Below are 12,065 nucleotides of genomic sequence, written 5' to 3'. Positions count from 1 at the left end.
CTCCTCCGGCAGGGGGTCAGGACCTGCCACGTACCGGAGGAGCAGGATCTTCTCTGGCAGCTAGGTCCTGCCATGGCTGGGTGGGGGACGACAGAGGAGCTGGGACATAGCTACTCTGCTCTGGCTCCAACTCCAGCCCTACCCCCATATTAAAGGTGTTTGGTTTTGGAGGCCTCTCTTAAATTATAAACAATTTTTAATACGCTTCTATGCCTCGCCTGTTTGTGATTTTGGTCTTTTGTCGACAGACTCTTACTAGATTTTTATTCTGAAGTTGATGGGGTTTTGTTTGGGGGCAATATTCTGGAAAAACAAAACAATTTACTATGTCCATACTAGGCATAAATGCCCAATACATTTAATTTCCATTCCTAGTAAAATCATGGGGAAATGTTAAATCAATAATTAAGTAATATATGGGATGAGGGGAATTGGGGGAAAATTTTACCTGTCTGGACTGGCTGATTTGTGTATGTTCAGATTTTCCCATTTTTTTTTAATCAAGAACTGTTTTTAAAAGTTTTTCTTTCATTGTTTCCTAATTGTAGACTTTCATTCCTGAGGGTAGATTTAGAAAAGGCACTAAAATATCTCATTGAGTTGTGATTCCTGCTTAATTTTATTCCCCTCCTAACTTACTAATGGAACTACTTTTCTAGTAGTCAAATATTCAAAAGCAGTTACGTTTTCAAAAATACTTTAAAATTCTCCCCATAGGTAGCTAAGTTAATGAAAATGGGGTTTAGGCACTTCTGAAAATTTGACATGCAGCACATTTTGCTCTGATGTATTTGTGAAAGCTCCTTCCCTGCTCAATTAAATGGAGTGGCCAAATGCAACTGACACCCCTCTGGATTGTTCTTTTTTCTTATTGAGCGCAATATTGGGAGCAGAAAAGTGAGTCCTAGGAAAATGCCAGTATGTCAAATTGCCAGATTTATTCCTAATACAATCTCTGCTTTAAAAATAGGAGTTATTGGGACCTAAATAGGCTGACAGCATTCTTTTCAGAAGAATAACATTTATCAAAGCACATTGGTATTATAGTCACAACAATTTTAAACTAATCCCTGGAACACTTTTCTCTAGCTCAGTGGTTCCCAACCTTTTTGAGCATACAGACCCCTTTTCAATCTATTAAAATTTCATGGATCTCCCCCCCCCCCCCCTTGCTGGGGGAGGGATAAAAAGGAAAAAAAGCAAAGAAAGAAAAAGAAGAGAAAAAACAAGAGAGAAAAAGAAGAGAAACATAAGGACAGAGAAGACAAAGAAAAGAATAAGTATTGGGCTTACTCCTGTTCCTTTTGTTTGTTCATTTACATAGCTTGTTACAATTCTGCAATGGGAAACGGGGACGTTTCTGATGCAATCTGAGAGTTCCAAGTCAGACCACCCTGTTGATTAAAGTTTTGAGTGGTGCTGTGTTGTCAACTGAAGAGAAAGGTCATGCCAATCATCTTATGGGCCATGCCACTTTGGGGAGATTTTTACACAGACCAATCTCTGACAGAAATTCAATCTGAGAAATCAATCCCTCCTGGCTGAATTATGGAGTCAGTATGCAACAGGGCTACAACAGCAGGGAGTCACCTTTTCAAATTAAATACGTAGCCGATATTTAAACTGGACATCGTGAGTGGGCTGCATGGAACCAAATCCCCATCGGCTTACGTCTATCGGAGGGATCTCCTCTTTCTCGTTAACTAGCTCCAAGTCATAGTAAGCCACCATCAGGAACACAAACAGTTTGATTTCATTGACAGCAAAGAACCGCCCAGGGCAGATCGAGGTGCCTGCACCCCAGGGCATGTTAAAATATTTCAGTTTTTTCCCATTCTTGTAGAAATCTTTTTTGGTGCCGTCTTCGTTCAGGAACCGGTTGTATTTGAAGGTGTGGGGCTCAGGATGCACTTCGGGGTCCATCTGCACAGCGACGTAGGGAAAGAGGGCTAGTCTGTCCCCTTTGCGGAGGGTGTATTCCCGGCCGTTGGCCATCCTGAGATTCAGGTCCTCAACCACTGCTCTGATCAGAATAGGGGCTGCCGTGAGGCGCAGGGTCTCCTCCACAGCGCTGTCCAGGACTGGGGTCTTCATTAACATGTCCCTGGTGATGGTCACCACAGGACTGCCTGGCTTTACTTCCTGACCAGCTTCTCTTAAAACTGTGTTCACTTCTTTCCTCACAGCCTGCATTGCTTCGGGATGTTTCATGAGATACAAGAGGAGCCAGAAGGAGCTTGGGCCTGTGTTACCTTGAGCTGCCCAGAGAAGCAGAAACATGAACCGATCCCGCATGTACTCAGGCATCCCGGCCTCTGCCAGGAACTGTTCTTGGTCACTTATCCACCCGCTGATGTTATCCTTCTGATAGCTGTTCTTCACAGAAAGCACCTTCCAAAAGAGCCTTTTCAGCCTCTCTGCTTCCATTTTATCCCTGGGGGGCAGCACAGCGTAGGCCAAGCGGGGGAAGAGGCGGTCGTACTTCCGGAACTCATTAAACAGCTCTTCGGAGTGGGCGAGATCACGCTTCTGGGCTTTCTCCTCACGCTGTGTCCCTTTCCCCGGCTCGTTTCCAAACAAAGCCAGGTAGCCAGCTCGGAAGACAATGTTGTAGCTGTAGTGGAAGAGTCCATCCTGCTGCCAGGGTCTCTCCTCTTCTCCTGAACCCCTGTTGTGAAACAGGAGGGTCTGCAAATTCTCCATCATGGCCTGGGTCATGACCACGAGCCCATCGCCCATGAGGTGTTTTGTGCTGGCCAGCTGAATGGTCTTATGGTCTTTTTGACACGGGTGATACCCAAAAACCCTGATGACCAGTTCTACCGCAAACGTCTCGAAGTCGAGTTTGGCTCTGGGCGCCTTCACAATGGTGCCGAACGAGAAGGGGTCCATGACGAAGGTGAAGTAGTAGCCTCCAATCAGCACAGTGAAAATGTCCCCATGTCTCTTCTGCATCTTTTTCAGGAACTCTGCGCTGTTCTTTCTGAAATCTAGTGCGTACCCCAGCCATGGAATATAGCCCTTATCCAGGGGAGGCTCCTGCGGTCTCCTCCTTCGAAACGCTCCCAGGAGATAGAGCCCACAGAGAATCGAGGCTAGCAGTACGTAGAGAACTGCTTCCCAGAAAGCCATGGCTTGAGAGCTGTGATCCGGAGCAGGGACTCCAAGCACACTGAAAGGAAAGGTACAGTGCTGTGTTTATCAACTGTCTGTGATAGACAGCCTAGGAGAGCCTGACTTATAGCCTCATTCTCTGTTTGCGATTAACTCTCTGCCAACAAATGCTGAGTTCTCAGTTTTTATTTCATTTCCTAATAGCTCCACAAACTCTTACGGCCAGCCTGGGCCGTGTGTAATGAAGGTGAGGGGAGACAAAGCCTCCCCAAACCTCGCGTTACCAGAGACAGATTTGGGGCTCCAGTGAAAATCTGCTTTCACCACAGCCCCAGCTCTGGAGCAGCTCTTGCTTCCTGTTGTGACCCTGGGGCCATGGCAAGGACATAGAGCTCTTCCAGTTTGGGCATTTCAGTAGGGAGGAGGAAGAAGGAACAAGTAGGGTCCGGGCCTGAGGGGATAGGGCAGAGTGGGGGTGGAACTGAAGAGGAAAGGGCAGAATGAAATTGGAAAAGGTTTAGAAAAGGGCAACAAAAATACGTAGGAGTTTGGAACGGGGTCCCGTATGAAGACATTAAAATGGGGGTGGGCAATAGTTTTTAATGGGGAGCCACTCCAAGATTTTGGCAAGTGCTCAAGGGCTGCATTTCTACCAAGGGGGTTTGGAGTCTGGGACAGAAGTTGGGTGCAGAAGAGAGCTTGGGGTATGAGACTGGGTGCAGGAGGGTGTGTGGAATCTGAGAGGGAGTTTGGGTGAAGGAGGGGTTTTGATCTGGTGCAGAGTCCAGGAGGGAGTATGGGTGCAGGAGAGGATTCTGGCCTGAGGGAAGGTCTCAAGGAGGAGGTGCAGGGTCCGGGAGGGGGTTGCGATTCGGGTGAAGGGGGTGCAGAGGGTTTGGGGTGATGGCTTTGGGCAGGGGAATGGGGTATAGGGTGAGGGAGCGGGTATGGGTGCTGGAGAGGATTCTGGCCTGGGGGAAGGGTGTAAGAGAGGATGCAGCATTTGGGAGATAGAGTTGCAAAAAAAAAAAAAAAAAAAAGCATCATTTTACATGTCTGGTATTTTCTGGGGTTTTTTACAGGGCTGATACTGGACACCTGGCAACCCTACTGGGAGGGAGTTGTGACCTGAGGGAAATGGGTGCAGAGAGCTTGGATGATGGCCTGGGGCAGGTAATTGGGGAGGGGAAGAGAGCGGGGGTGCATAGTAATTTCTTTAACTCGGATTGCAAGAAAAACTAAACATGAACCTGACCATTAAAGGCTCATGTCAGGAATAACCCTAGCAAATTCAGATGCTGCAGTTTTAGCTAGCATTATCTGAACTTATTTTACCTTTGCCAGCATCTTTAAACAGAAAATTTCCTCTTGCTGAACTCGGTATCCCTTCAACACAAATGCAGATTGAAATTGCCACAGGAAGTCACATGTCTCCTTCTATTCTTTTTTTGTATCTTCAGGGTTCCTAGAATATTGCTGGCACGTGGCACAGTGCTGAAGTATTTTGTCTTTGCTCAATATTTTCAGAATCAGCAGATTGCCAAGTAGAAATTAAAGGAACAGTGATAGACAAAGGTAAAACAAAAAATAAAATAAAACAAAACAACCCACTCACTTCAGCGCAGTGAGAAGAGCATCAGACATAACTTTTCTTTGTTGTTATTGGAAGTTGTGCGTTTTATCCTCTGTGCAGATACTGAAATCTTAAAGATTTTAATTCAAATCCTGCTCTGGTATATGAACAACATATAACTTCCTTTTATAATTTCACTATTATGTAGAGTTTGGCACCATGTCCATACATCTTTGATATTTGGATGCCAAAGAAGTTAAACAGTATTCTAGGAACCTTGAAGATACAAAACTAGAATAGAAAGAGACACGTGAGTTCCTGTGGCAATCCTTGACCAGATTAAGACATTATTTAGTAACAAATGTAATTAAGGACTGGCTTTAGAAAGAGGGATGTGCTGATTGGTCCAAAATTGAATAGGGCTTGGAGGACCAAACTAAACTCATTTGTAGGGAAAAGTTTCATGCATGTTTACATTGAATTCCTGGGAGGTGGATAGATGATTCACATGATTAGTTTTCTTGTTTGTTAGCAAGGAAATATGTGGACATATAAAAGGAAATCATACAGTGTCTTCATTATATTTGCTTAAACCACGTGCAGTGGGGTTGAAACAACTTTTATAGTGGGGACTGATGGCTGTTGTACCAAACTGGAAATCTTGACTATAATAGAAACCACTTTAAACCAGTGGGTGCTGCAGCACCTCCCTCCCACACTGCTAATTTCCAGTACCTATGAGCACAGTGGTGGGGTGAGGGCATGGAAGTGGAGAGGATCCAGAGAAGGGGCAGGAGGAGAGGACCAGGCAGGAGGCAGAGCCTGGGGCGGGGAAGGGGGAAAGAGACAGGACGGATAGAAGTTTCTGCACTATTGCTCGGTGTTCAGTTTTCAGAAATTGGAAAGCTGGCAAGCCCAAGGGAGGGAATTGGGGTGTCAGTCCCTGGAGTGAGGCAGGGGGCAGGGACAAGTAAAGTGGGGTGTGTGTGTGGGGCGGGAGGGGTAGACAGGATCCTTGTCCAGGCAACGTGGTGTCAGTACCTACTTCTCTCCTACGCAGCCAGTTCTCTCTTCAGCTGAGCTCCAATTCCTCCAGGCAGCACCAGCTGCTCTTCCCACCATCCGGGTATGGAGGCTGATTTGTGGTTACTTCAGTAACCAGACTTCTAGGGCGTGTCTAGACGACACCTCTCTGTTGACGGAGAGATGTAGATCAGGCACATCGAAATTGCTAATGAAACCGGGATTTAAATATCCTGTGCTTCATTAGCATAAACATGGCCGCCGCTTTTTTTTCAAAACGGAGTTTTTTCGGGGACAAAACGGCAGTCTAGACGCGGATCTGTCGAAAATAAAGCCTTTTTCGACAAATCCTGTAAACCTCATTTTTTGAGGAATACAGGATCTGTCGAAAAAGGGATTATTTTTGACAGATCTGCGTCTAGACTGCCGTTTTTTTCTGAAAAAAATCCGTTTAGAGAAAAAGCAGTGGCCATGTTTATGCTAATGAAGCACGGGATATTTAAATCCCGGGTTCATTCGCAATTTTGATGTGCTTGATTTGCATCCTTCTGTCGACAGAGGGATGCAATCCAGACGTAGCCCTTGTGTCTGGCAAGGAAGATTGACCAGACACTGCCAGGTCCCCTTTTCAACTGGACTTTCCTGTAAAAAACAAGGCACCTGGCCACCCTAGCCATTCCTGTGGGGCTGTCTTAGAAGAGGGGCGGGGAACCTAAGGCCTGGGGGCTGGATGTGGCCTCTGGCTCCCCTGGATCCAGCCCCCAAGGCTCAGCCCCACTGCTCAGCATTGGGGAGCCTGTGCTGGTGCTCCAACTGCCCCCCTGCAGCCCCACCATGGGGCTGGAGCACACAAAATCTACTAGCCAGGCTCCCTGAAATGTGTGGAGTGCCTTTCCCCTTCTCAGTTGGGGGCCAGGTCAGCACTGGTTTTTTTCTTTGCTTCTCACTTGTGTGGCCCCCAACTGATTTTTCTGTGGTCAGTGGCCCCCGACCCAGAAAAGTTTCTCTACCCCTGCCTTAGAATATGGGGAACGGCTTGTGAATTGCTCCTGTGACCCTGGATTCCATCTTGTCCCTGTAACCAGAGTCATCTTCCAGATTCTGGCCCCCCTGCATTAACTGTGGTGATGGGAGCCATAGCAACCCAGCACCTTCTCGCTCTGCTCCGCCCCGCCCTCTCCCAGCCCTCCTTGGGGGCCGGGGTGCTCTCCTTCATGCCGCTGCGGTGAAGGGAACGCAGCGAGCTGGGAGAGGGCAGCAGGACGGGGCACAGTGAGCAGGCGGCTGGATCGCTCCGGCTCCCACCCCTGCTGTGAGTGCAGGGGGGACAGACCCCCTGAGGCCGCCCTGCACCGTGCCCCCTGGTAACCGTTGGTTGCTCAGAGGGGAGGGACTTTGGGCAAGGGGGCAGAGCAGGAGAGGGGACAGAGTAGGAGCAAGGGTTAGGGGAAGGGGTGGAATGGAGGTAGGGCCTGCAGTGGGAGGTTGTCCTTGGCCCCACGCCTGGAGCACTTGGGGAAGGGGAAGGGGAGTTGCCCCAGGCCCCACACCTCCTAGGGAGGACTCTGCTTGTAACTTTCCACTAACTGAGGCTGTCAGCTTTGCCATGTGCCAAGAAATTTTGTTTCAAACACAAAGTAAAAAAAAACCCAACAAACCTCCATGTTGACTTTTCCTGCTCTGAACTCTAGATTATGGATTTATACTAAAAGGATTGTTTTAATGAATGGACCTAAGTCCATTCATTTGGGACAAATTTCAGAGCGGTAGCTGTGTTAGTCTGTTTCAGCAAAAACCAGGAGTCCTGTGGCACTTGGAAGACTAATACATTTATTAGGGCATACATTTTTCTAATCTGCAGTTCACTACAACAGATGCATGACCTGGAAGCGTTGGTTTGACAGGGATTTATACATGCATACAAAGTTGGGAGTGTTACATTTCTATGCAGAGGACTAATGATAATGAGGTGAATTCAGTTATCATGGATGGGGCCCAATCTTTTGAGAGTTACCAGAGATGTTACAAGTCAGTAGTTTATTTCATCTCTGCTACAGACCTGATGTTTATTCTTCTCTTCTAAATAAACCTTTAGATTTTCAGGTACTATAGGACTGACAGCAGCAGTATTATTGGGTAAGAGCTGAGTTATACACCTGGCTATTTGGCTAATCGTTTGAGAGGAGAAGAACCCTTTGTGTGATAGTAGTGGTTTTCAGTAACCACTCATCATAATGTCCACTGGGTGGGTGGTGAAATCAAGAGTGGAGTGGCTAAAGAGATTGCATTTTCAACTTATTGCGAACCAGTGTGGTGAGACAGAAGTTTACTTTTATTACTGACTTGGTATATCTAATAATAGAACAATCCTCTGTCCGGGGTGAATCTGTCCTATTTCTCAGCAGTTTATCCTGAATCTGGCATCCTCAGTTGTGACCAGGCATGTAAAAGAGTCATACCTGACATAGTCATACATCGAGAACAATGGGATGCCATCTTCACACATGGGATTCCCTCCAGATGGGCAAGATTATAAAAAGGGCCCAAGAGTCTCCTCTCTTTGTCTTCACTATAGGTCATCACTTCAGAAGCAGCTTTACTACGAGCCTGCACCAGGAACTTTGTGATTGGTGAATGTAATGTCATTTTGCTTTCCTTAACAATTCTACTCTCAGCTTCTTTCTTTTAATAAGCTTTTAGATTTTAGATTCTAAAGGATTGGCACAGTGTGCTCTTTTGGGTAAGATCTAAAGTATAAATTGACTTGGGATGGTGGGTGCATTTGCACGGCACCCAGAGCTCAAAATAACCTATGCAATTTGAGCTACGCATAGTTTATTTCGAAATACCTTATTTTGAAATTTGGCACTGTCTACATAGCACTTATTTAAAACTAAATCACTGTTCTGAAACATCCCTTACCCCTCATGGAATGAGTTTTACAAGGACATTGGAATAGTGAGCCCGTTACGTTTTGAAGTAATGGGCTTCAAAAGATGCGGAATAGCTATTTTGGGATTCCTCCGGTATCCTGAAATAGTGCTGCAGTATAGATGCAGCCTCTGGCTGGTCCTTTGGGACTGGGAGAACCTGTTCGGATTTGGTGAGATTGGTTTTCATAACCTCTCATCTGAGTAAGGTGTGGGTACTGGTTATAGCACAGGAAGGGCTGGAACGGTTGAGGAAATTGCTTGTGTGACTTATTGATGGGCAAGCAATAATACTGGGCAAGATTAATCTTTGGTCTGACCTAGTATATTCAATGTTGTGTTCATATGGATGCTATACTGAACTAAGCGCTTGGCATCCATACTCAGTCTCTGGGTATTAATGTTCTACGCAGCATTACCTCTACTTTCTTACCCACACCCTTCATGGTTTCAGAAATAGCTTTAAGTACACTGATTTTACTTTTATCTACCATATTTTCAATGTGATCCTTCCATGTTAGCTTACTGTCTAATGTCACACCCAGGAATTTGTAGCTGTTAACCATACCTATTTGCTGGCCATACATTGGGGCTACGTCTACACTGGCCCCTTTTCCGGAAGGGGCATGTAAATTTCATGAGTCGTCGTAGGGAAATCCGCGGGGGATTTAAATATCCCCCGCGGCATTTAAATAAAAATGTCCGCCGCTTTTTTCCGGCTTTTAAAAAAGCCGGAAAAGAGCATCTAGACTGGCCCCGATCCTCCGGAAAAAGCGCCCTTTTCCGGAGGCTCTTATTAGTAGGAATAGGTGCTTTTTCCGGAGGATCGGGGCCAGTCTAGACGCTCTTTTCTGGCTTTTTTAAAAGCCGGAAAAAAGCGGCGGACATTTTTATTTAAATGCCGCGGGGGATATTTAAATCCCCCGCGGATTTCCCTACGACGACTCATGAAATTTACATGCCCCTTCCGGAAAAGGGGCCAGTGTAGACGTAGCCAGACAGTTTGCAAACTTTTTTTTCCCATGTTCATAGTTTTTTTTTTTTTCATTTTCCTTTTAGTAAATCAGTCCTTTAATTCCGAGAACTGAAAATTTAGAGCCCCACATTGTTCCCCAATCTGCACATCTCCCATGTGCTCTGTTAACTCATCTCTCTTCTATTTCATGGATCCTGTTTATATCCTGTATCGTGAGGCTTGTGCAAAGAAGGATATGCGTGTTTCTGCCCTAAGCCTTTCCTGGAAATTGCTTATCGTTCTGCTGAATAAGTAGAACTGCTGACATGCCTCTGCAGAGTGCCGTTTTTGACTGTAGGCTTTCCCATTTCTGACCTTGAGAAATCCTTTATCTGCCTATGTAATCTTCCTTTTATGGCCGTGCGTGGTATTTTATTCAATAAAGCCCTCTCTCCATAATGAATCCCATAGGGCAGTGGTCACCCACCAGTAGATGGGGATCTACTGGTAGATCTTGGAGCCTCTGACAGGTGATCCTGACTGGTTTGGCCAAGAGGCTATCAAGTGCCTACACTTCAGCTGCCCTTTACCCCCACTGCTGTGCATCTCCTGCCCCTCCCCTTGGGAGTCTCCTGCTTTCTGTGCAGGTCAGGGAAAAGAGGGGTGCTGATGTCAGGGTGCCCCCTCTCCCATTTTGTATCCTTTCTCCACAGAGAAGAGAGGAGGCACAACAGGACCAGGGATGGTGTTTGCTGGCTGCTTTTGGGAGTGGTTCAGGGCCAGGGCACAGGTGAGCCTGCCTTAGCCCTACTGCACCACCACCCAGGAGCCACCAGCAGTGCCCAGATGGAGCCCACATCCCAAACTCCTACCCCAGTCATGAGCCCCCTCATGCACCCCAAGCCCTTATCCTAGCTCTGAGCACCCCTGCATCTAAACATCCTGCACTTAGAACCCCCTCTTACATCCAACTGCCTGCCCCAAGAGCAGCTCAGAGCCCCTCTCACACTCCAAATCCCTAAATCCAAGACCAGAGCCTGCACCCCCAACCCTCTGCCCCAGCCTGATGAACGTGAGTGAGGATAGGCACGAGAGGGAGGATGGAGTGAGCAGGGGCGGGGCCTTGGAGAAGGGGCGGGAAGGAGGCGGGACAAAGGTATTTATATTTGAGGTAGATCTTGGAGTGCACTTAAATTCAAAAAGTGATCTCGTGCTTAAAAAGGTTGGAGATCCCTGCCATAGGGCATGTCTACACTACGCGTTAATTCAAGTTAACTGAATTCAAAATAGTTAATTCGAATTAAGCTAATTCGAAATAACGCATCTGTACACAAAAACAATTTCAAAATAGCGTTTTGCTATTTCGAAATAGCGTGTCCACACTGAGTGGACCCTGAACCAAAGTTAAGGCTGGCCGGAACCAGTGCCGGGAGGGCATCAGGTTAGGACTTAGTGCGTGGGGCTGCTGCCTGAGGCTAACTGAGCTCCATGCTTAAAGGGACCCTACCTCCACCCCGGACAGACAGTTCTTAGGGTTCCCCGCTTGCTTGTCTACCTCGATGAGGGACAGCAAAGCAGTCTTGTCTGGGAGTGCCCTGAGTGCCCACACTCGGGACACCGCAGCACTCGGCCACATGGGGCCAGAGCTGCCCCTGGGCACGCCGGTGCATCTTGTGGGGTCGTTGCCCTCAGCCTGGCTGCACTTGCTGCTGGCTGCCATCCAGGGGGTCCATTGGGGGGCTGTCAGGATCCAGGAGGCCCTGTGGGAGAGCATCCAGCCCGAGGAGCCCTCAGAGCCACCCCGGTCCTCCCCACCGGGGGCTCGTGCCCCATTCCTCCCTCACGTCCTTCCACTTACCCCTCCCTAGCCCCCCTTCCTGATGTCAAATAAAAGACACTTATGTTCAAAAATAGAAACTGGGTTTATTGAACAAAACTTGGGGGGGATGAATCTCTGGGGAGACTGGGGAAAGGAGGTGGGAAAGGGGAGGGGGAAACCTGGAAGGAGGGAGCTGGAAGGGGGAAACAAGGGGAAGAAGGGGGAGGGGAAGCTCAGGGCTCTGGGTTGGGGGTCTCGCCAGACCAATTTGATTTTCATGCAGACCTGCTCCTGGGTTCGCATGTGGCCTTTGGTGTCCAGGCTGGCAGCCATCCTGCTGCAGACGGCCACATTCCTCCGTCTAGTGTGGAGATCATGGATGTTGGGGGCATCCCCCCCAAACCTGAATAAGGACCATGATCTCCACCCTGGAGCGAGCAGGAAGGCGCCTGCCTTCTCAAGCCCCTGTCAGGCTCCTGGGAGCTGGCAGACTGCTCCTGGGGAGCAGTGGAGGGCTGGCTGCCAGGGGCTTGCTGGCTCATGTTTTGGGGCCACTGGGTCAGGGGCCTCGGTGGCCACTGCTGGCTCTAGGCTGGCAGGCTTGGAGCTGGCACAGGTACTGTGGCCAGGGTCTACCCCTTTAATGGCTCC

The 12,065-nt window shown here is 48.0% G+C and overlaps 1 protein-coding gene across 1 annotated transcript; it reads right to left on the bottom strand.

Annotated features, from left to right (window-relative positions):
- Nucleotides 1–918: 918 nt before the first annotated feature.
- CYP8B1 (cytochrome P450 family 8 subfamily B member 1) lies at nt 919–3,228 on the bottom strand. The gene has a single exon (XM_075919778.2). The coding sequence runs from the start codon at nt 3,130–3,132 to the stop codon at nt 1,600–1,602; it is 1,533 nt and encodes a 510-aa protein (XP_075775893.1). The 5' UTR covers nt 3,133–3,228; the 3' UTR covers nt 919–1,599.
- Nucleotides 3,229–12,065: the final 8,837 nt, after the last annotated feature.

Source organism: Pelodiscus sinensis, chromosome 2 (genome assembly GCF_052426305.1).
Source record: "Pelodiscus sinensis isolate ZL-2025 chromosome 2, ASM5242630v1, whole genome shotgun sequence".
In the NCBI taxonomy this organism is placed as follows: Eukaryota; Metazoa; Chordata; order Testudines; family Trionychidae; genus Pelodiscus; species Pelodiscus sinensis.
The sequence above is the reverse complement of the archived record's forward strand: the minus strand, read 5'-3'. Positions and strand labels throughout refer to the sequence as shown.

Coding starts and splice junctions, on each gene's coding strand:
- CYP8B1 (XM_075919778.2), bottom strand. CDS start 3,132: ATGGCTTTCTGGGAAGCAGTTCTCTACGTACTGCTAGCCTCGATTCTC.